We start from the raw sequence: 23,777 nt of genomic DNA on the forward strand, positions 1-23,777 counted from the left end.
GAAGTAACCACAGACATTTTGAGAAATGAGTGCAGGCCTTAAAAATGGACAAGATCTGTGAGGCCCGAAGGGAGATTATTCTGCTGAAGGAGTTTAAAGACTTACTTCCAGAGATGGTAAGAATTCATGTGAATGAATAGAAAGTTCATGAAATCAGAAGCGCAGCAGAAATGGCAGGAAAATATGCATTGGTGCATGAGAAGAAACTTAGCTTCTGGGAGGAGTTTCATCCTGTGAGGGATAGAAATTAGGAGAAGGGGAGATCCTACACTACAAAACATTGAGTAAAACACACGAGCAATAGTTTACCACAGGTGAAAGAAAAAGTCCAAGGGGGTTGAAAGGTCTCAGGTGTTCTCACTATAAAGGAGTGGAACACAAAAAAATCCGATGGTTTAAGGAGGGCACTGGGAAAAGGTGTTTTCACTGCGTGAAGCTGGGACACACTGTGCTAGGGATTGAAGGAAGGCACTTTGGGAAAGGTGTGTGGAAGAGGTTAAAGCAGTGACATGAGTGAAACTGGAAAAGGAGACCCCAAGTGGAGCCGACGAGCTGAAGTAGAGTGCACAATCTAGGCAGGGGCTGTGTATGGAGGCATTGCCTGATCTCTATAAAGAATTCGCCTCTGTGGTTGAAGTTTACTCAGAAAGAACAGGGGGAGAAGGACAAGAAGATATAATTTTGAAAGATACTGGATCTGCTCAGTCTCTAAAAGTTGAGAAGATGGGGCACTGGAAAAGCACAACAGATCAGGCAGCAATCGAAGAGCAGGACAATCGACATATCAGACATAAACCCATTGTCAGGAATGTGGTGGCGGGACAAGGGGGCTGAAAGATAAATAGGAGGTTAGGAGCTGGGCTGGTCATTGGGAAGGTGATAGGAAATGTTGTTGGGAGTGATGGTGATATGTCAGAGGGGATAGGTGGGAAGGAAGATGGACAGTTAGGGCAGTGCAAGAGGGTGGTGCTAAGTTCAACGTTTGGATCTGGGATATGGTTGGGGGCGGGGCGATTTGGAAATTGGTGAAGTCAACGTTGATACTGTATAGTTTGACGGTTTCAGCTGTGCTACGACCTATCCACTTCAACGTCCTCTCCAACCGATCACTATCAGACCCCACCTACATCTACCTATCGCCTTCCAAACTCTCTTCCACCCAGCTTCACTCCCTCCCTGCTATTTATTTCACAACCACTCCCCCCTCCCTTAGCCCCTAGTTTCCTGATGAAGGACTTGAGCCTGAAATGTAGATTCTCCTGCCCCTCGGATGCTGCCTGACTTGCTGTGTTTTTCCAGCCCCAAACTTTTCAACTCTGATCGTTAGCATCTGCAGACCTCACTTTCTCTCAGCCTCTAATAGTAAGTGATAGAAGTATTTTCACTCTTCCTGACATGGTACTCAAGAGCGCGATAATCTGTTGAATGGGAACAGAAATTAAGCATGCCCTTGTGTAACATCAGGTTGGAGTGCCAAATCAAGATTGGGGAAGTCACGGTGACAGTGAGTGACAGATTGTCAGTTCCAAGAATGCAGGTCGTTCTTGGGAATGATTTAACAGGATCCAAGGTGGGGGGAGAGGCACCCCTGTGGTGGAGATGTCAAAGGAAGACTAGGGAACTGGAGAGTTAAAATAAAATTACCCAGTACGTTTTCCAGGCTGTGTAGTAACAAGATCCCACTGTCATAACTTACAGCTGGAAGGAAAAACAAAAGAAAAAGACAAATGGGTTGATGCTCAGTGAACTGACACCCTGTTTGATGTCACGGTGCAGGAAAACACCTGAACAGGCAGAGGGTCAGGCAGAGGAGTTTAGTCCTGAAAGGCTAATGGACTTACAACAGATATGTACACGCACTCAAACGTACACACACACACAGAAAAGGAATCAGAATATATTGTCGAACGTTATTAACTTAAAAATAAAATCCTAAAATTGAAATGGAGACCACAATAGGTTAGTGCAGAAGGGAAATGGGCCGAAGTGCAACATATTGTGTTACCGGTAGCATACAGTGTTACGGTTAGCACATGAACTAACTGCAGGAGGTCACCTAGGTGTACGGAAGACTCAGGCTAAGGTACATAAGCATTTGTATTGGCCTGGAATGCACAAGGACGTGGGTAATTTTTGTAGTACATATCATTTATGCCAAATAGTAGGTAAGTCACAGACAGTAATAAAACCAGCATTATTGTTGCCAATTCCTATATTCAAAGAACCTTTCATGTGGGTTATGATTAATTGTGTAGCCCCCCTTTCTAAAATAAAAGTGGAAACCAATATTTGTTGATGTTAATTGATGTGTCTCCCAGATTTTTGGAGGCAATTCCATTATGGAGCGCTAAAGCATAAAGGGAGATGGAAGAGTTGTTAGTTTTTTTTTACTCGCTGTGGGTTACGCAGAGAGATTCAGTCAGACCAAGGGTCTCATTTTACCGCTCAGCTGTTTTAGGAAGTCATGGATAGCTTAGGCAGACAGCACTTCAAATCAAGTGCGTCCCATCCTGAATCCCAGGGAGCCTTGGAAAGTTAGCATCAGATGCTGAACACCATGTTAACAGCATACTATCACAGTTGCCTGAATGATTCGGATAAAGGTGTCCCATTGAATTGCTTGCCATCGGAGATGCCCCAAATAAATCTACTCAGTTTACGTCCTTTGAGTTAATATTCCTATATGAAGTGAGAGGTCCTTGAAATAAATTAAATATATATTGACAGGACCGAAGTAGAGATCTCACACTTGGATTATATATGTGAGTTGAGGGAGAGATTATATGGAGTAGGTGAGTTATGTAATTAGCACCTGAAAAGGGCACAACATAGAGTGAAGCAGGTGGCAGATAAAAACTCTGAAACTTTGACGATTTCCCACCTCTGCCTGACCCTCTGCCTGTTCAGGTGTTTTTTCTGCACTGTTACATCAAACAGGGTGTCAGTTCACTGAACATCAACTCTTTTGTCTTTTTCTTTTATTTTTCCTTCCTGCTGTAACTTATGGGATCTTGTTCCTACACAGTCTGGAAAGATTCCTGAGTATTTCTCTTTCAGTTCCCCAGTTCCCTAGTCTTCCTTTGACTTCTCCACCACAGGGGGTACCTCTCCCAACTTGTATCCTGTTAAATCGTTCCCAAGATCATACTGCATTCCTGGAACTGACACTCTGTCACTCACTCTCTCCGTTACTTCCCCAATTTTGATACGGGAATGACGTATTAATATTGCTACCAGTGGTAGGAAATCTCGTCAAAGCCAGTTTTAGTGGTCTCTTTCAAATTAAAAAAAATGTCGAGTCAGTTAAACTATCTCGTAAAGATACTGGATATAACAAAATCATTACCGAGTATTTGATATGAATGAATAATGCACCACTATATTTAAGATTCAGGAGCAGAGTTGTGGCCAGATGAACAAATTGTGCAGTTTATCTGTATGATGTAGTGATCTTTAGCAAGTGATTGAAAGCTCACATATTACAATTGATCGAGCATGTTGAACGATTACAAGAAGCAAACTTGGCAATAAACTTAAAGAAAACAGAAATCACAAAGGCAGAGGGGACGTTCTTGAGACATTACATTGGATATGGAAGGTTGACCCCATGAAACACAAAGACGAAGGGCTTTGAGGAATTTCCACGACCATTCTCGAAGAAAGAGGTGCTGCGATTTTTGGGACTGAGTGGATTCTATTGGAAGTTTGTTGCAAACTTCAGCAGTGTATTGGCATCACTGATGGATTTATTAAAGAAGGAAACAGAATTGTGTTGGACAGAACAATGCCAGGAGGCATTTGAAAATTTTAAAGCAGGATTAATCACTGCACCAGTTTTATCTGCACCAAATATTTTGAAACCCTTTGAAAATTGTGTGATGCTCGGGGTATAGGTGTCAGCGATGTATCAATACAGTAAGATGATGATGGAAGTGAATGGCCAATTGACTACTTGTCGAAAAATCTCAATATTCACCAGAAAAAATGTACAACATCTCCATTATTGAAAAAGAATGATTCGTACTGGCCTGACAATATTTTAATATTTATATGACAAACAAATTTTCGGAGATGGTTGTGGACAACAACGATCCTCTCGCATTTTTTGGAATATTTAAAGACTAGAATACGAGACTATTTCATTGGAGTCTTATCTTACCGACTTTAAACTTACAAAATGTATATGCTGTGGATCCTAAATATGTGATAGCAGATGTGCTATCGAGGATTTAAAGGACTAAGCGTAGATAAGATTTGACTTATTCCAGTGTTTTATATCTGTGCAGAATTAGTATGAATGGCATAACAGAGGTTAATACGTTTGTATTTCATAATAATGTGATTAAGAATTAGAGGAACATAAATGAAGTTATCTTTTCATTCTGATGGTTCATTTTTTTCTAAAGCGGGTGAGGTGTTATGAAGCTGAAAGCATGTCCGGTCACTTTAAGACAGAACGGGTTTGCTGAATAGAAAGTGCAGCCATAAATGCCAGATAAAGGTCAGGCTGTTCCACATGTAACAATTAGGTAAGAAATAGCTGTTTTGATACCAATTCAAATATAACCAAGGATTTTAAATAACGCTCAGAATACCAGAAGCCAACGGAATTCGAATATTATTATTTGGACACCTTGAAAGCAATCAAATTATGAGAATTATTGTATCATGGGAAGTATATAATTCCAGCATTTTGAACACTAGAGGGAGAGCCGCTGCCATCCAACAGCAGAGTAACTGCTGTAGAGCAGAAGTGCTAAATGGCCATCTCAACCACTCTCTATCATGTAAAACCTACTTGCAGTTAAAAAAAAAACATGACCCAGGGAGATCAGCAACTGAAAGAATGAACACAGCGGGGAAGATAGAGAATGTGTGGTCTTGAGATTGTGATACTTAATATGTGGGTTGTTAGAACAGCATATATTTACAGAGTTGGAGTCAGATAGTAAGTAGCTAAGAAAAGAGGGGCTTGTGTTTTTGAACAGTTTATGTTTAGTATTCACTATTAAAGTTAAGAAACTAACTTGTTTTTTTTTTAAATAGTGGAATTTAGGAGATCTGTGTCGCTCATATTTTAACAGATTACGAGGTGAGGCGAGCTTTCCTGGATGTTTGGGTTTAATTAACAAAGGAGTGCGACTCCACCTTGTAAATGCCCATCCACGCTAACCCAATTTCCATGCAGTTGGCCCATATCCTTCCAGTCCTTTCCTATCCACATATTTATCCAAATGCTTTTGAAATGTTGTTAATGCACCCCCTCCCCCACCTCAACCACATCTGCTGGTAGCTCATCCCACGTACCATCCCTCTGTGTAAAGAAGTGGCCCCTCAGGGTCCCTTTTATTCCTTCCCCTCTAGTCTTGAACTGATCCCCTCTCGTCCTCGATTCTCTAAATCTTGGAAAAAGACTGAGATCATTCACCCTATCCATAAACCCTCACGATCGTATACAGCTCTATAAGGTCCCCCCCCCCCCCCCCCCCTCAAACTCCTACACTCTAAAGAAAAGGTCCTAGCTTGTCCAACCTCTCTCTATAACTCAGACCATTGGGTCCTGGCAACGTCTTCGTACATTTCGTCTGCACTCTTTCTCATTTCATAACATCCTCCTTAAAACAACGTGACAAAAACTGAACACAATACTCCAAGTGCAGCCTTACCAAAGTCCTGTGTAACTGAAACATCAATTCCCAACATCTATACTCAATATCCTGCCTGATGAAGGACAGTATGTCTAAAGATTTATTCACTGCCCTGACTACATGTGACTCCATTCTCAGAGAGCCATGCACCTGAACGCCAAGGTCCCTCTGCCCACTACACCCCTTAAGGCCCTCCCATTCACCATGAAACTCCTACCTTAATTTGAGTTTCCAAAATGCAAGAACTCACACATCTACATTAATTTCCATTTTCCATTTTACGGCCCACTTCCCCACTTGATTAAGGTTATGCTGCAATTTCTGATAATCTTCCTCAGTGATCACCCTACCACTTATTTTAGTGCCACCTGCAAACTTACTAATCATGCCTTATACATTTTCAACCCAATCATGGATAACAAACAGCTATGGACCCAGCCTCCAGTCTGACAAGCATCCTTCCACTAAACCCTCTGCTTCCCACCATCAAGCCAACAGTGTATCCAATTGGCTATTTCCCTCAGCATTACACGTGATGGAACCTTCCAGAGCAGCCTGCCTTGTGGAACCTTATCAAAGGCCTTACTGAAATCCATTGAGACTAGGTCTACTACTCTGCCCTCGTCAACCTTCTTGGTCACTACATCAATGAACTCTAACAAATTTGGGAAGCATTTTATCCCACTCACAAGTCAATGCTGACCAGTCCAAATCACACCCTGTATAAGTAATGGATGCAGTCAATGGTATGCTGTCCTTCATTGTAAGATGATTCGAGTACATAAGTAAAGTCATCTTCCTGATGTTATAGACTTGCTGAGAGAGTATTTGGGGCACTCTCTACCGATTTGATCTCCCTTGTAAGGAATGATCTCCTTACCCCAGACATAGGTAATGGTAACATGAGGATAGAGTGAAGACGTTGTGGTTTAGTCTGTGGAGCTGTGTGAGATGAGGAAATGGCAATGCTAAAACATGAGGAGTGGCAGTGATTTCCAAAAGAGACATTGATAGGGTGAGAAGTTCCATACTTTACCCAGGATTAATTGATCTGATTTATTGTCACGTGTACCTCAGTACAGGGAAACACTTTAGTTATGAGCAGTTAAGGCAGATCAATATCAGCATGGCCAGGCAGATCATAGAGTGAAAATAGACTGGACAGAGCAAGGCACACAGGTTATACTGCACAGGACGTGCATTAGACATGATCAACATGAACAAGATCGGCATGATTTGAACTTAGAGAATCCATTCATCAGTCTAACGTGGCTTTGCTAATTGTTTATGTGCCTTAATTAACTTTCCCGTACCGAACGCCATGTTCAGTAGCCACAATACCTTCATTCTGAAACACGGAGCCATTCCCGCCAGCTTCTGCTCTCCATCGAGAACACCAGGCTGGTTTCTCGGAGATGGAAGATGCCTTATTGAGACTTCACACAAGACATATGGCTTCAATCGTCAGAGCGAGAAAACCACATTAAAGTCCCACATGTGTATCATAAGCAATGGAACCAGGAGGAACAACGCACTACAGTCTGTCAGTGCAGCCTCTGCTCCACTAATTCATCATGTTAGAGCATCAATTAGGAGATAGTGAGGACTGTCCATGCTGGAGATCAGAGTAGAGAGTGGATTGCTGGAAAAACACAGCAGGTCAGGCAGCATCCGAGGAGCAGGAGAATCGATGTTACGGGCATGAGCCATTCATCAGGAATTAGCATCAATTACCTCATTCTGCCCCTGTGTAAGTACGTTGAGGCGGGAATGGCCTCCTCCTGTTCCTGTATAAGTGGCTCGAGGGGCTGAATGGCCTCCCCTTGTTGCTGTGGAATTCACTCAAGGGGCTGAATGGCCTCATCTTATTGCTGTTGAAGTGACTCAAGGGACTGACTGGGTTCTTCCTTGTCCGATTGGACAGGGACAAGGGCCTGTTTGGGTTACCCCTGGTTACTGTTGACGTCTCGATGTGCTAAAAGTGCGATGATGCTGTAGTTCCAAGCGGTTATTTTGTCCTGGTTTCTTTTCAGAGAGAGATTGAATGATCGTTAACAAGCTGGCTAGTTCAGACCACTTGAGTAAACAGCGAGGATGTCCTTAGGTTAATTTTAATGCAGCCTGAATGGGTGTGGCCAGCTCTCACAGATTAGGATCATTGGATTTTGGTTTCTCAGTAACATCAGAGACTATTGGGGTCTCCACAGGGTTGGAAGCTTCAGTATATGTCTCCTGGCTGCTACTCTTTCTGAATTTTCTCTTGATGCTGTTTTTAATTCCTAAATTGGAGAAATGTTTGTGACAATTTGTTTCTGAATATTCTTTTTTGCCAGGGGCTGTGTTTATGGGATTTTCGTATATAGGAACAGTTCATTCGTAATAGTTCGAAGATCCATTATTCTGTTAACTTGGACAATAGATTTAAGTTATCCTAAATTCCTCTATCTTTGGTTTCATCGTATCTTTCATGTTTAAGTAGATGGTGGTTTTGCTTCACACCGAGTAGTTTGACCAGTCACATTGTATCTGGAACAGACACTTTACATTTCCTTTAAAATAAGAAAACATTAGAGTCCACACGACCGCCTTCAAATATTTTCGAGGGGCTCTGGTGTGGTCCATCAGCTTGACCCCTTCTCTTCCTGAGTAATAGGCTGGAGGCACTGAATGGGCTGTCCCTGTTCATCTCCAATAATGTCAATGGGCTGAATGACTTCCTCATATTCCTGTGAAACCAGCGTGAGGTGCTGAATGAACTCTTGTTTTACTGTGGCAATGTGCAGTGTCAGGTAGTGCTGTTACATGAATGTTACAGACACTTTAACAGCACAAGCCTCAATGGAGTGTGGGTCTTGCTGCTCATGGATACAGGCCAATTCAGGAGCTGACGGGGGACAAAACGTTCTGAACATTGTGGAATCTTCAGTGACCATCCCCACTTCTGATCATATTGTAGGGAAGGTGGGGGCGGGGAGAAATTGATAAAGCAGCTGAAGATGTTTGTGAAGAGGAAGCTACCCTGAGGATCTCCCACCGAGGTGACCCCGGACGGAGATGATGAACAACTTCCGTTGTGCCATGTTTGACTCCAAACACTGGAGAGTTTTCACTGTTTCCCATTAAGTCCAGTTTTATTAAGCTCCTTGATGCCAGCAGAAGGTAACCACAGCCTTGATATCAGGGCCAGTCATTTGTACCTGAACCCTTGTGTTAACCCCTTTTGTTCATATCAATAAGCCATGATATAGGAGCAGCGAGTGCTTTTTTCAAACAGATGGTATTGAATGTCAGGATTTCTCTTCTCAAGAGTGTTCGGGGAGCTAGATTACTGAAAGTATATGAAGAGGAGGTCGATGGATATTGTCCTGTCACAGCTTTGAGAGCTATGAAGAATTGGTTATGAAAGAGGATTTGAGACCAAGAACAGATCAGTCACGATCTTAGTGAAGGGCAAGGCAGGCTTGGGGAGTGAATGACCTGCCCCTGTTTCTAATAGTCACACATTCTGTCATTGGAAAGGTAGTGGGTGTTATTTTCGTGAATGTTCTGATATTGAATGTTGCAGTCAGGAAACCAGAGGATTTTGTGAGCCATCTCTGGGTGAGGTATGTGAGCTGTATTCACATTGAATTTGTGTCTAGAACATGACCAACAATGAAGCACAAGTCGCAGACAGGAGAAGCTCTGTAAAGAGAGATGAGGGGCCTCTTTCATACCCAGCCTGGGCTTTCCAATTACATTTCCAAAATCACCTCAAAGCGTGTGTGATAGTCTTGAAGGGCTGAATGATCTCCTCTATTGCTGTGCACCAGTTTATAGTAGTAAGTAGCCTTCCACTGCTCCTGTCTAAAAGGGTTGGTGTGCAGAATGGAACACAGGAACATGGGACTGAGGAGCAGGAGTGGGTCATTAGATACTTTGAGCCTTCTTCACCAGGCACTAAGATTGTGGCTGATCAGATTTTGGACTCAGTCCCACTGTCCTGTCTGTATCCCATTATCTGTGACTCACTTCCCTGTCAAATATTTAACTAAAGCAGCCTTCAATCAATGTGAACATAGAGGCACGATAAACTTTCAGTGAAGAGAATTCTGACTTGAAAGGGTATTTTAGAATTTTTCGTCATCCCTCTTGTAGAATCAGAGAGTCATGCAGAACGGAAACAGACCCGTTAGTCCAATTTGTTCACTCCGATCAGATATCAAATCTGATCCAGTCCCATTTGCCAGCATTTGGCCAATATCCCTCCTCTTTCAGATACTTTTTAAATGTGAGATTGTAACCAACTTCACCACTTCCTCTGACAGCACTTTCTGTACACACACCACTCTCTGTGTGAAACATTTACCCTAAGGTCCCTTCTAAATCATTCGCCCTCTCGCCTTCAACCTATGCTCTCTTGTGTGGGCTCTCCTACCCTGGGAAACAGAAAGTGTCTGTTCGGAATGTACATGCCCCTGATGGTTTTATATACCACTATAATGTCACCCTTCTGCCTCTGACACTCCAGGGAGAAACACCTCAATCTAATCAACCTCTCCCAAAAGCTCAATTCCCTCCAGTCCTGGAACATCCGTGTCACTCTTTTCTGCACACCAACAAGTTGTATGCAGTATTCTTAACGTGGCCGCACCAACATCCTATACAGATGCAACTCCTATATTCAATGGTCTGACTGATTAAGTCAAAATTGCCAAATGTGTTCTACGCCACACTGTCCACCTGCAACTCCACTTTCAAGGAACAATGTACCTGCAGCCATCGGTCCCTTTGTTCTACAACACTCCCCAGGACCTTACCATTAAGTGTATAATTTCTGCCCTGATTTGCCTTCCCAAATTGCAAAACCTCGTGTTTATCGAAATTAAACGTCATCTGTCATCTTGCACCATTGTTCCATCTAATTGTGGTCTCGTTGTACTCTGAAATAATCTACCTCACCACCTTTCTGATGTAAGCTGTAACCTTACGGACTATGGCCCCCATATTCACATCCAGATCCCTGACATAAATGATAAAATGCAGTGAACTCAGTACTGATTCTTACAGCACAGTGCTTCTCACTAGCCTCCAGTCTGAAAAATACGTCTCTTCCTTCAAACCGATTATGACGAGCTTCCTCTGTATCCCATGTGACCGAACCTTACTCATCTGCCTACCAATCGGAATGTTATGAACACCTTACAGAGGTCCATGTGGACAATGTCTAGCAAACTGCCTTCATCAATCTTCTTTGTCACCTCTTCATAAAACTCAATCAAATTAATGAGACATGATTTCCAAAGCAGAAAGACACGTTGCCTACCCCGATCAGCCCTTGCCTTCCCAAATGTATGTAAATCCTATACCTCAGAATCACCTCTAACAACATATCCACCACTGACATCAGGCTCACGGGTCTATAGTTCCCCGGCTTTTTGGGTCACTGTTTCCTTTTCTAGTCCCACTGCTCCACTGCTCACAACAAATGTTAAGTGTAACCAGGTCGGTGATGTGGCCGATGATATCCGTCTCAGACTGGATCAGGGTCAGTTTTAGGAACACGTCAGGCTAGTTTCTTTAATCTGCTAAAATAGCATGTTTATGATCCAGAGCAATTTTACTCAAACAAGGATGGAAAGATGAATGGCAAACTGTTTGGGTAATGCAAATATATAATCAATATTTCCCTGTTTAAAACACTGAGATACACACACACACACACACACACACACACACACACACACACACACACACACACACACACACACACACACACACACACACACACACACACACACACACACACACAAAATGATAAACAAAATCTCTGTAATTTTAACTTGAAGAACTTTGTCGAAATCTTAGTGTAACTCACGACAAAAGTAAAAACTGAGATTGCCTAAAATATTATTCTTCTTCTGAAGATATTCGACTCACACAGCTGCTAGTAATGGGATTTCATCCTGGAAAAGTTGGATTTCGCTGAATTCCCTGAGCATTAGGCAGGGAGGAGATTCCATTGGATTCTGGTCAGTGATCGCCCAAAGAGTAGCACGGTGGCTCAATGGTTAGCACCGCTGCCTCATAGCATCAGGGACCCGTGTTTGATTCTAAACTTGGGCGACTGTCTGTGTGGAGTTTGTACATTCTCCCCTTGTTTGTGTGAGCTTCTAATGGGTGTTCCAGATTCCTCCCACAGTCCAAAGCTATGCAGGTTAGGTGGATTGGCCATGCTAAATGGTCCATAGTGTTCAGGGATTTCTAGGTTAGGTGCATTCGTCAGGGGTAAATATAGGGTAACGGGTGGGAAGGTTATTCTTTGGAAGCTTGGTATGAAGTTATTGGGCCGAAAGGCATGGTTTCACACTGCAGGGATTCTATAAAAATAAGAATGGTAACGATGATTTTAGAGTTGTATTTTTAGCTCGCACACATTGCTGTGATGAGGAACAAGGAAGGAGAGAGATTGCAATAGGCCAATCCTTCTCAGGCAGATTACATTTTCTGCCTCTCTGAGTTGTATCATACAGTAATGTCATCCTTTCCCAAACGGGACCATGTGAGGTCTCCTTGTACATTGTTCAACCTATGTCTCCATCATATTCCCTGTCCCATGTAGGTGCATCATTGCTGCCGTCATACACAGAGCCATACCCTTAACAGAAAATGGTCTCGGTCACTTTGAAGATATGTTTATATGTTGCTGCGTCATTAAAAACTAAAATGTTTAATGTATTCAGTATACTTGTGTTAAAATGAATGCATTTTGTAACAAATACAGAAATTGCTGGAAAAGCTCGGCAGGTCTGTCAGCATCCAAATGCCTTTTACATGCTGTAGTTGTACCAGCCTCCATCACTTCCTCTGGCAGCTCATTCCAGACGTACACCACCCTCTGCGCGAAAAGGTGCTCCTTAGGCCTCTTCAAAACCTTGCCCCTCTCACTTTTAACCAATGCCCTCTAGTTTTGGACACCCATAACCTGATGAAAAACCCTGACTACTCACCCTATCCTTGACCGTTCTGATTTTAAAAACCTTTACTGCTGCGAAATGTGACCCCAATCAACACGAATGGCTGTACTTTCAGTCATGAGCAGAAAATGTGTTGCTGGAGAAGCGTAGCAGGTCAGGCAGCATCCAGGGAACAGGAGAATCGACGTTTCGGGCATAAGCCCTTCTTCAGGAATGAGGAAAGTTTGTCCAGCAGGCTAAGATAAAAGGTAGGGAAGAGGGACTTGGAGAGGGGCGTCGGAAATGTGATAGGTGGAAACAGGTCAAGGTGAGGGTGATAGGTCATACTGGGGTGGGGGCGGAGTGGTCAGGAAGAAGATTGCAGGTTAGGAAGGCGGTGCTGAATTCGATGGATTAGACTGAGACAAGGTTGGGGGGGGAAATGAGGAAACTGGTGAAATCCGAGTTCATCCCTTGTGGTTGGAGAGTTCCTAGGCGGAAGATGAGGCGCTCTTCCTCCAACCGCCGTGTTGTTGTGGTCTGGCGATGGAGGAGTCCAAAGACCTGCATATCTTTGGTGGAGTGGGAGGGGGAGTTGAAGTGTTGAGCCACAGGGTGGTTGGGTTGGTTGGTCTGGGTGTCCCAGAGGTGTTCTCTGAAATGATCCGCAAGTAGGCGGCGTGTGTCCCCAATATAGAGGAGGCCACATCGGGTGCAGAGGATGCAATAGATGATGTGTGTGGAGGCGCAGGTGAATCTGTGGCGGATATGGAAGTTTCTTTTGGGGCCTTGGAGGGAGGTGAGGGGGGAGGTGTGGGCCCAAGTCTTGCACCTCCTGCGGTTGCTTTCAGTCATCCCGCATCTAAATTCTTAAAATCAATACTGACACCTCTTCCTTCTCCATCAAGTCACAATTCTAAATCCATTTTAGTCAGTTTGTTCAGATGTATCCTGCGACATTTCTGTGGGATTTACACCCAGACCTTTGTGTCCGGAGGTAGGGACACTAGCGTCACTCAGCAATACCCATAAAGCTGTAACATTATTCGCCTGTGTGTTTTTTCATCAGCCTGTTCTGACATGCTGTGACATACCTCTGCAACAGGGTGGACCTGAATCCAGACCTTCTAGTTCAGAGCGAGGAACACTACCACACAAGTTCAGGTATTGGAATAGAATGCAGAGCTCTGGCTCAGAGGCAGGGACACTACCAACTACACGACCATACCCAGATTTTCGGTCATATTTTATGTAACAGCGTTCAGCTTTGTGTGGAGTTATTATAATCAGGTTACCATTATTGAACGACACAAAACACTTTGTGTTGCTAAACAAATGCAAGGTATTTGTCTTAACTGTAGGATGTTGAGTATACGTGCTGTGCCATCGAAATTAATTATGACCACCTTTAATCACTATTATCTGTAGTCTGTAATATTAGGGAAAGAAATCCTGCAGACACACTCTGCACAATAAAGGGTCTTGAATAGACAGAGACAGAGAAAGACCATAATTTCTGGCCTCAAAATACGGATCAGCATTACCCACCTCTCATGTGTGACTGCCCTCTTCCTTAAACCATGAAATGATACAAGACAGCTGATTACTGTCCAACCTCTCTTCCCCACTGACTGTGTCTACAATCAGTCCCTCATCTCCCTAACAACACAAGGCAACCCAAGCTCAGGGTCTTTGTGAAAATCAAGGCCGGAATCAAGGTGTCCTGCAGAGGGGAAGGAATTTTAAAATTAAATGAGGAAGGTGAGTAGGTGGCAATATCAATCACTGGGTTGAAGAGTGGCAAGTGGAGTTTAGATTGGATTAATGCGAGGTATTGGATTTGGTAAATCAAACAGGAGCAGGACCTATACAATTAAAAGTAGGGTCTTTGGTAGTGTTGTAGAACTTAGACTTGGGCCGTCAAGTATAGTCCTTTAAAATTTGCATCTCCGATAGATAGTGTGGTTAAGAAGGTGTTTAGCACACTTGTTTTCATTGGTCAGACCTTTGAGTATCGGAATTGGGACGTCATGTTGTGGTTGTACAGGATATTGGCGAGACCTCTTCTGGAATACTGTGTCAGTCCGGTCTCCCTGCCCGCTCATTCCATAGGCACACCACACTCTGTGTGAAAAATCTGCCCCTTAGGTCACTTTTAAATGTTTATCTCTCACCTTAAACCTATGCCCTCTAGTTTTGGTCTCCCCTACACTTATAAAATACATTGACTTTTCACTTTAATGTTATTGACCTTGATATTATTAAACTGGAGAGGGTTCAGAAGAGATTAATCTGGATGTTGCTGGGAGTGGAGATCGTGAACGATAAGGAGAGTCTGGTTAGGCTCGGACTTTTTTTCACTGGAGAGGATGAGATTAAGGGGTAACTTCACAGAAGTTTACAAAATAATGAGGGGTACAGATAATCTGAAGGGCTAATGTCTTTTCCCTAGAGTTGGGGATTCAAAACTGAGGGATATTTTACGGTGCGAGGAAAAAGATTTACAAAAGTCATGAGAGGTTATGATTTTAGACAGAAGCTGGCTTGGGTGTGGAATGAACTTCCAGAGGAAGTCGTGAAGGCAGGGACAGCTACAACGTTTAAAGAATATTTAGATCAGTACATGGATGAGGCATCAGTTTTGGATGGTGTTGTGAGCAGGTGCCCTCTCCCTCCCCCTCTCGAAATTAATCCCTGTTGGTTTTCACCCTCTGAAAATGCCTGTGCAGAGGCGTGTAGAGGCCAGCAGAGGGTGGCATCGCATCACTTTAAGCACCACAGGGACTGTCAGACCTGCCCCACTCAGAGACACACAGATACACTGACAGGAATTGTTAGCACACGGCGTGAAGCTCATCTGGTAAATTAAATTAAACAGCAGTATTGGGAATATAGCAGTATTTCACTGGCTCACACTCGTGAGTGTGACAGGAATTTCAGTTGTTTCATGAGGACTGTGATGCTATGACAATCTCAATGTTTGTAGATAAGACCAAACCTGAAGTCTATGGAGGAGAGTGTGGAACTCTAACAGGACAATCACACGTTGGTGTAGTGGTCAGGTTTATGGCAGATGGGGATCAATGCAGAGCAGTTTGAGGTGATACACTCTGGCAGGAAAGACAATGAAAGATAGTTGAAAACAGGCTGTGCCATTATAAAGCGGGTGCAGGAGCAGAGAGCGCTGTTGTATATGAGCACAGATTGTTGAAGATGTCAGGACAAGTGGGGAGAGCAGTAACTATCACAGATTAGTTTCAGTATCTGAGCTGTTCACAGAGGGAGGTGTATGAGGGAGCCTCCATATTCCCTTCCTGGGAGGTAGTGGTGACGATGTGTTGTGAGCCCACCGAGACCATGGGGATTCCATTTGTAGCAGCTCAACACAAAAGGGCGATGGCATCAGGGCCACAGCTTATAAGTTGTGCCGGGGGGAAACAGAGCTGCTAGTGGTTTTAAAGTGAGAATTGCCCTTCACTGAACATTGCTCATTACTCGGTCGGTGGGACGTGGATGTTTCAGAATCTCCACACGAAGCTTCCCCATCCGCTCCGGCTCATACCATGGAACCCCCCACACACACACATGGCGGGGGAAGGGGGAGTGAGGGAACGGATATCGGGCACTCCACCACCCAGCTTGGCCCTTTATGTCCTTTTACAGGCTGTTTCTCCTGGAATGGGAAGAAGAGAGGGAGGGACTAAGGATGGGAGTGAATGGTCCTGCTGTTAGTGCTGGTGTCGGTGGGGAAATATAGGGAGGGGTTCGGAGGGAGTCAGGACACAGTGTTAGATCCATGCAATGCTGTTGGTGTGGGGAAAGTGGAGGGGAGAGAGAGAGAGAGAGAGATGGGGTGGAGGGGAAGGTGCTGCATGCAGCAGTGAGAGTGGTAGAGCATGAGCCTTGTTTGGGTGTAGGTGCTGTAACAGATATACAGTGAGTGCGAGGGATCAGAGAGGACACAGTGACCTTTACCCTGACAGAGCGGGGAAGCGTTTTGATGCTTGTCCCGTATTGCTGGACATTTCCTCAGACTGCAGATACCGCACTGAGCTGGGTGGTGAGCTCAGACCATGCTCGGTGGGTCTGGTGGTGTGGCTCTCTCTGGGAAATGAATGGTCTCCCTCTATACTAGCACATCAACCAGGACCTCCGTGCCCTGTCAACAAACCGTGGTGTAATTGCCATCGTCGGAATATCCAGAGATAACCGGGTGGTGGTGAGTACCTCCAGTTATGATGGGTGGCAGAATCGGGCTGTTACTGAATGAAAGGGTGGGTTGGGTAGTTAATGAGGGGAGTTCGGTACGACAGCACCAGGAAACTAGCTCAGCCTCGTTTGGACAATCTCTCTGTCACACTCAAGGAAAATCAAACAAAAATAATTTACTGTTATAATCTGCCGAATGGGTCATAGATTCTGTTGAAACCACTTCCTGTTACAAAGATGCAGAACAAATGCTCATCTGACCTCACATCAATATCCCTTTTTCCCATCTTTCCTGGGAAGACTGGCTCATGTTACAGGATGTTATCGAAGTGTCTACATTTCAGCATTCTGAAACCTGGGAACACATCCTTCTATGACACTGTCTCTCAGTCTCCCCCTCTCTGTCTATACCCTAAACCCCTCTCTTGTGGTGATATCTAAACTGATACCCCCACCATCTCTCTCTGGCAGTGATGTTCACACTCACAGCACCCCCTTGTCATGGCACAATGGAGATATGGAGTTGTGTAAAAACAATGACTGCAGATGCTGGAAACCAGAGTCTCGATTCGAGTGATGCTGGAAAAGCTTAGCAGTTCAGGCAGTATCCGAGGAGGAGTAAAATCAACCTTTCGGGTAACAACATTCATTCCTGATAAAGGGCTTTTCCCTGAAACGTCTATTTTACTCTTCCTCGGATGCTGCCTGAACTGCTGAGCTTTTCCAGCATCACTCTAATCTAGACATGGAGCTGGAAATGGGTGGGAGCTGCACATCCTGTCACTTCCAGCATGGGATGCAAGTTTCCCCACACTGGGCAGTGATCTAACACAGTGTTACTGAGCAATGCACTGGGGTGGGGTGCACAGCTCTACATGAGGGGAGGGTAACTGCTCCAAGTTTGCAGGTTAATTCACGGGTGATTATTGCACAGGTCGTTGTGGTGAATAGACTATCTAGTGAATAAGTTTAGAGATTATGCAATGATGTAGTCAGTGCAGCTCAGCGTGCTGGATGGATATGTAGCCTGTGCACAGTACATCATGTTGGTGGGGTGGGTAGTGGGGAAAGTTGTTGGACAGGTCAAGGAGTTCCCTGGAACGTTGTGCCCCCGAAATTCTATAACTGACAGTCCCCGGAACGTTCTGTCCCCAACATTCTATAACTGACATTCCCCAGAACGTTCTGCCCACGATATTCTCTAACTGACATTCCCCGGAAGGTTCTGTCTCCGACATTCTATAACTGACATTCCCCGGCACGTTCTGTCTCCGACATTCTATAACTGACATTCCCCGGAACGTTCTGTCCCTACATTCTATAACTGACATTCCCCGGAATGCTCTATCCACAACATTCTTTCACTGACATTCTCTGGAAATTTCTGTCCCCGACATTCTATAACTGGCATTCCCCGGAACGTTCAGTCCCCAACATTCTATAACTGACATTCCCCGGAACGTTCTGTCCCTGACATTGTTTGTGAATGGCCGGATGTCAGTGAATTGAACAAATGATAGGATCCCGAGGGAAGAAATCCCGTTCCAGGGAGAGAAGGAGACACTGTTCCAAAGGCTCCTCAGGCAGTTAAAGGGGTGAATACGTTTTCCCTGCGTTTACATTTCTTCACGACACAGGATCGACCACAATTTAGTCCAAAATACAGGAATTCCCAATCTCCGTTTGTATTCAAGAAACTGGGAGAGAATCCTTCAGGACAGCAATATTTCCACCCTCCGTATTAGGAACTGGGAAGGAGTGACCTGTGTCTGCTGTCGAGCGATCGAGTGTGTGGGAATGTTCCAGAAAGCATCTGTCCTTATGGATGTGTCTCTGTGTGTTTGGGGAGGGAGGGTTTCTTGTGGTTTATGTCACATTTTTGTCAGTAATTCAGACCTTCCCATTTGTTATTCCAGCTCAAATTATTTTAATAAATCTCTGAATACAGGGACACATTTGAAAATCTCACTGGGTCCCCAATCAAACGGGTCCCTTTGCCTCCAGGCTGATGGATAATGGGTTTGTTTTCCTTCCTCACAGTTAACGTAGTGACCATCTACGTCCTGCTTTATAAAGATTGTGGATTGTCTCCATGTGTCAGATGTTACCTGGGGGCCATGGCAGCGGCAGATCTCCTGGTCATTATCCTCGACCTGATCCTGAGACACATTCCGATTGTTTATCGGGAACAGTTTTATTTCATGAGTTACTCTGTCCCCGTGTGTAATATCCACGCCGTCCTGCTTTATGCAGCCACTGACTGCTCTGTCTGGTTCACCGTCACTTTCACCTTTGATCGGTTTGTGGCCATTTGTTGCCAGAAGCTGAAAAGTAAATATTGCAGTGAGAAAACGGCGGCTGTGGTTCTGGGAGCAGTGACTGTGCTGAGCTGTTTAAAGAACATTTCCTGGTATTTCATGCTCACGGCTCGGTATTGGATGTGGAACGACCCCTGGTTTTGTGAGGTAACAGACGCTGTTGCATTCTCCATTGTCTGGGTCACAATCGAGTTCCTCCACCACATTCTAACCCCGTGTGTCCCATTTCTCCTGATTCTGCTGCTCAATGTTCTCACCGTCAGACACATTTTAGTGACCAGCAGAGCCCGCAGGAGACTCCGCACTCACACCAATGGGAACGCTCAGTCTGACACTGAAATGAGAAACCGAAAAAAATCCATCATTTTACTGTTTGTGATCTCGGCCAATTTCATCTTGTTATGGTCAACGTTAATGTTGTATTCTATATGGAGTCGGATTTGGTATATTGGTAATACGACTGTGTATCTCGATGGCTTTGTGCGGGAATTGGGCTTCATGCTGCAGCTCCTCAGTTGCTGCACAAACACCGTGATTTATGCCGTGACCCAGACTAAGTTCAGGCAACAGCTGAAGAATGTGCTGAAATATCCCTTCACCCAAATCCATCCATCCATCAAATTCCCTCATTAATCAATCCATCCGGGATTTTCTCATTTCAGTGAAGTGTTTCATCGATGGAGCAGGCTGTCGCTATGGTAACAGACTGAGGGTCGCGCTGGTTTGTCCATCTTTATCCCACAGGGGGGTTACAGGGTAACATTTCAATGTTTCTCACAACTCAGGGGCCAGTGAGAAAAGGCACCATCCCACTGACTATATCCTTCACTTCCATTTGTAAACAATAAAAATGTTGATTAAAGCATGCCGAGCAGCAGAGTGACCGATGTTGTTGTGTGCCTTTTTGTTGGAGAAGCTGAGCTGGAGTGAGACAGACTCAGCCCCAAGTCCTGATCCTCAGGGAAGGGGAGGGCACTGCGCCCTGAGCTCAGGAGATGGGTTTAACTCCCTCTGCCCTTACTCGCACTTCTGGGTCTCCCACTCCAACTTGGCTATCAGCAGAATTCACCTTGTTCCCTTTGTCCCTCTCCCTTCATATATCTCTCTCACTCTCACATTGCGCTGCTATTTCTCTCTCCTTTTCCCATTTACACACTCAATTCCACTGTCGTTGCCTTCCCTAATCTCATTCACTCTCTTTCCATTTTGCAATCATAACCTCCCAACGTTGCTGTCTTCCTCGAATCCTTCGGTGCTGGGGGAACAGAAGAGGGTTGTCGATCTTCAGGCCGATGTTAGGCAACAGAGATTGGGGCGGCATGTCAGGCTATTGTTCGGCAACTGTATGGAGCTTGGGCCAAACGCCATTGCTCGGGGACACAGTGGGTGTGCGAACATGAGCCGTTACTAGGGGGTAACAGGTGGAGTGGCACCATAGTCTGTGGCTGAGACTAGTACAACAAGTTATCACAAACAGAACACATTGTGTGAGACATACTGTCTGTTACTCAGGAATTAGAATGGGGATGGAGTCAAAGGCCATTTAGAGGGGATCAACTTGGTCGGTGTTCACAGGCAGGAGCTCAGTTTAAGGTGTGTGATGGGTGTGATGGTGGGAGACTGCGTGGGCGTGTGAGCGTGATGCGGGGGGAGTGTGTAAGGGAATGAGCCTGATGGTGGGGGAAGGTGTGGGGGAGAGAGCGTAACGGTGTGGGAGAGTGTGAGGAAGTGAGTATGACGATGGGGGCGTGTGCTGGGGAGTGTACGGGACAGTGGGAATATGCGGGAGAGTGAGCGTGATGGTGGGGGAGTGCACGGGGTCTGAGAATCAGGTTGTGGCTGTGTTTGGGGGAATGAGCGATGCAATGGGGAAGAATGTATTTGAGTGAGTCTGATTGTGAGGCTTTGTGCAGGGTGAGTGAGCATGACAGTGGGGCATTGTGTGGTGGAATGAGTGTGATGGTGGGCGACTGTGCAGGAGAGTGAACGTGACAGTAGGGGAGAGTGTGAGGGTAGGCCTGACAGTGGGTGTGGTTTGAGGCATTGTGTGTGATGGTGGTAGAGTGTGATGGTCGTGAGCATGACGGTGAGGGCGGTGTGGTGCAGTGTGTGTGAGGGTGGTGGAGAGTGTGGGGGTGAGCGTGACGGTGGCGGTGGTGCGGGCAGTGTGTGTGATGGAGGTGGAGTGTGTGGGTGTGGGCATGACGGTGAGGGCGTTGTGGGACAATGTGTGAGAGGGTGGTGGAGTGTTTGGGTGTGAGCGTGACGGTGGGCGTGTTGTGGGGCAGTGTGTGTGAGAGTGTTGGAGTGTATGGGAGTGAGCGTGACGGTGGAGGTGGTGTGGAGCAGTATATGTGATGGTGGAGGAGGGCGTGGGGGTGAGCGTGTCGGTGGGGGTGGGGTAGGGCAGTGTGTATGATGGTGGTGAAGTGTGGTGGCAGAGCATGAAAGTGTGGGTAGTGTGTGGCAGCGTTTGTGATAATGGTGGAGTGTGTGGGTGTGTGTGGGACGGTGGGGGTTTTGTGCGGCTGTGAGAGTGATGGTGGTGGAGTGAGTGGTGGTGAGCGAGATGATGAGGGCGGTGTGCGGCAATGTGTGACATAGTGAGAGTGAGGGGGGCAGGGTGACGGTGATGGAATGAGGGAGGGGAGGTCAGGGTGATGGTGATGGAGTGACTGTGAGGGTGTCAGGGTGACAGTGATGGAGTGAGTATGAGGCGATCAGTATGACGGTGAAGGAGTGAGTGTGAGGGAGTCAGGGTGACGGTGATGGAGTGTGCTGAGGGTGTCAGGGAGGCAGTGATGGAGTGAGTGTGAGGGGGTTAGGGTGACCATGATGGAGCGAGTGTGCGTGGGCCGGTGTGGCAGTGATAGAGTAACTGTGTCGGGGTCAGGATGAGGGTGAAGGAGTGACTGTGAGAGGGTCAGGATGACGGTGATGGAGTGAGTGTGAGAAGGTTAGTCTGATGGTGATGGAGTGAGTGTGAGGGGGTCAGGGTGACGGTGATGGACTGAGCGTGGGGGTCGGGGCAAGGTGATGGAGTGAGTGTGTGGGAATCAGTGTTACGGTGATGGAGTGGTTGTGAGGCGGGGCAGGGTGACAGTGATGGATCGAGTGTGTGTGGGGCGGGCAGGGTGACGGTGATGGAGTGAGTGTGAGGAGTCAGGGTGACAGTGATGGAGTGGGTGTAAGGGAGTCAGGGTGACAGTGATGGACTGAGTGTGCGTGGGCCGGTGTGATGGTGATGAAGTGAGTGTGAGGGAGTCTGGATGACTTTGATAGAGTGAGTGTGAGGTGGTCTGTGTGAGGGTGATGGAGTGAGTGTGAGAGGGTCAGGCTAACTGATGGAGGGAGTGTGGGAGTCAGGGTGACTGTAATGGAGTGCGTTTGAGGGTGTCAGGGAGGCAGTGATGGAGTGAGTGTGAGGGGGTTAGGGTGATGGTGATGGAGCGAGTGTGCGTGGGCCGGTGTGAGAGTGATGGAGTGACTGTTTGGGGGTGAGGGTGAAGGAGTGAGTGTGGATGGTCAGTGTGATGGTAATGAAGTGAGTGTGAGGGGGTCAGGGTGACGGTGATAGGGTGCTTGTGAGGTGGTCAGTGTGACGGTGATCGAGTTAATGTGAGACGGTCAGTGTGACGGTGTTGGAGTGAGTGTGAGGGGGTCAAAGTGACAGTGATGGTATGTGAGTGTGTGTGGGGGTCATGGTTACGGTGATGGAGTGAGTGTGAGGAAAACAGGGTGATGGTGATGGAGTTGTGTGATGGGGTCAGGTTGATTGTGGTGGGGTGAGTGTGAGGGGGTCATGGTGATGGTGATGGTGTGAGTGTGAGGGGGTAAGGGAGAAAGTGATGGAGTGTGAGGGGGTCATTGTGCTGGTGATGGAGTGAGTGTGAGGGGTTCAGGGTGACGTTAATGGAGTGAGTGTGAGGGGGTCAGTGTGACAGTGATGGAGTGAGTGTGAGTGGATCAGGGTGAAGGTGATAGAGTCTGTTTAAGGGGGTCAGGCTGACGAATGGAGTGAGTTTTATTGGGCCGGTGTGAGAGTGACGGAGTCAGTGTGTGGGGATCATGGTGACGGTGATGGAGTGAGTGTGAGGGGTTCATGGTGACGGTGATGGAGTGAGTGTTAGGGGATCAGGGTGACTGTGATCGAGTGAGTGTAATAGGGTCAGTGTGACGGTGATGGAGTGAGTGTGAGGGGTTCATGGTGACGGTGATGGAGTGAGTGTGAGTGGGCCGGTGTGACAGTGACGTTGATGAGTGTGAGGGTGATTGAGTGACAGAGATGGAGTGATATAAGGGGGTCAGTGTGACTGTTGCAGGAGTGAGTGTGAGGGGGTCAGGCTGACAGTGATGGCGTGAGTGTGAGAGAGTCAGGGAGACAATGATGGAGTGAGTGTGAGATGGTCAGTGTGACGGTGGTGGACTGAATGTGCAGGGGTCAGGGTGGCAGTGATGGAGTGTGTGTGTGAGAATATCAGTGTCACGTTGATGGAGTGAGTGTGAGGGGGTCAGCGTGACTGTTGCAGGAGTGAGTGTGAGGGGGTCAGTGTGACAGTGATGGCGTGAGTGTGAGAGAGTCAGGGAGACAATGATGGAGTGAGTGTGAGATGGTCAGTGTGACGGTGGTGGACTGAATGTGCAGGGGTCAGGGTGGCAGTGATGGA

The 23,777-nt window shown here is 46.1% G+C and overlaps 1 protein-coding gene across 1 annotated transcript in view; it reads left to right on the forward strand.

Moving 5' to 3' along the window:
- LOC148146447 (putative G protein-coupled receptor 139) overlaps positions 1 to 19,743 on the forward strand; it is a 120,522-nt gene extending 100,779 nt beyond the window's left edge. The window contains exon 2 of the mRNA XM_087998667.1: positions 18,833 to 19,743. Within this exon, the coding sequence (XP_087854793.1) occupies positions 18,833 to 19,743 (911 nt within the window). The remainder of the gene's footprint in view (positions 1 to 18,832) is intronic.
- Positions 19,744 to 23,777: the final 4,034 nt, after the last annotated feature.

This window comes from Chiloscyllium plagiosum, unplaced genomic scaffold, assembly GCF_037043375.1.
Source record: "Chiloscyllium plagiosum isolate Xiang-an unplaced genomic scaffold, Cpla_swu_hap1 HiC_scaffold_21, whole genome shotgun sequence".
In the NCBI taxonomy this organism is placed as follows: domain Eukaryota; kingdom Metazoa; phylum Chordata; class Chondrichthyes; order Orectolobiformes; family Hemiscylliidae; genus Chiloscyllium; species Chiloscyllium plagiosum.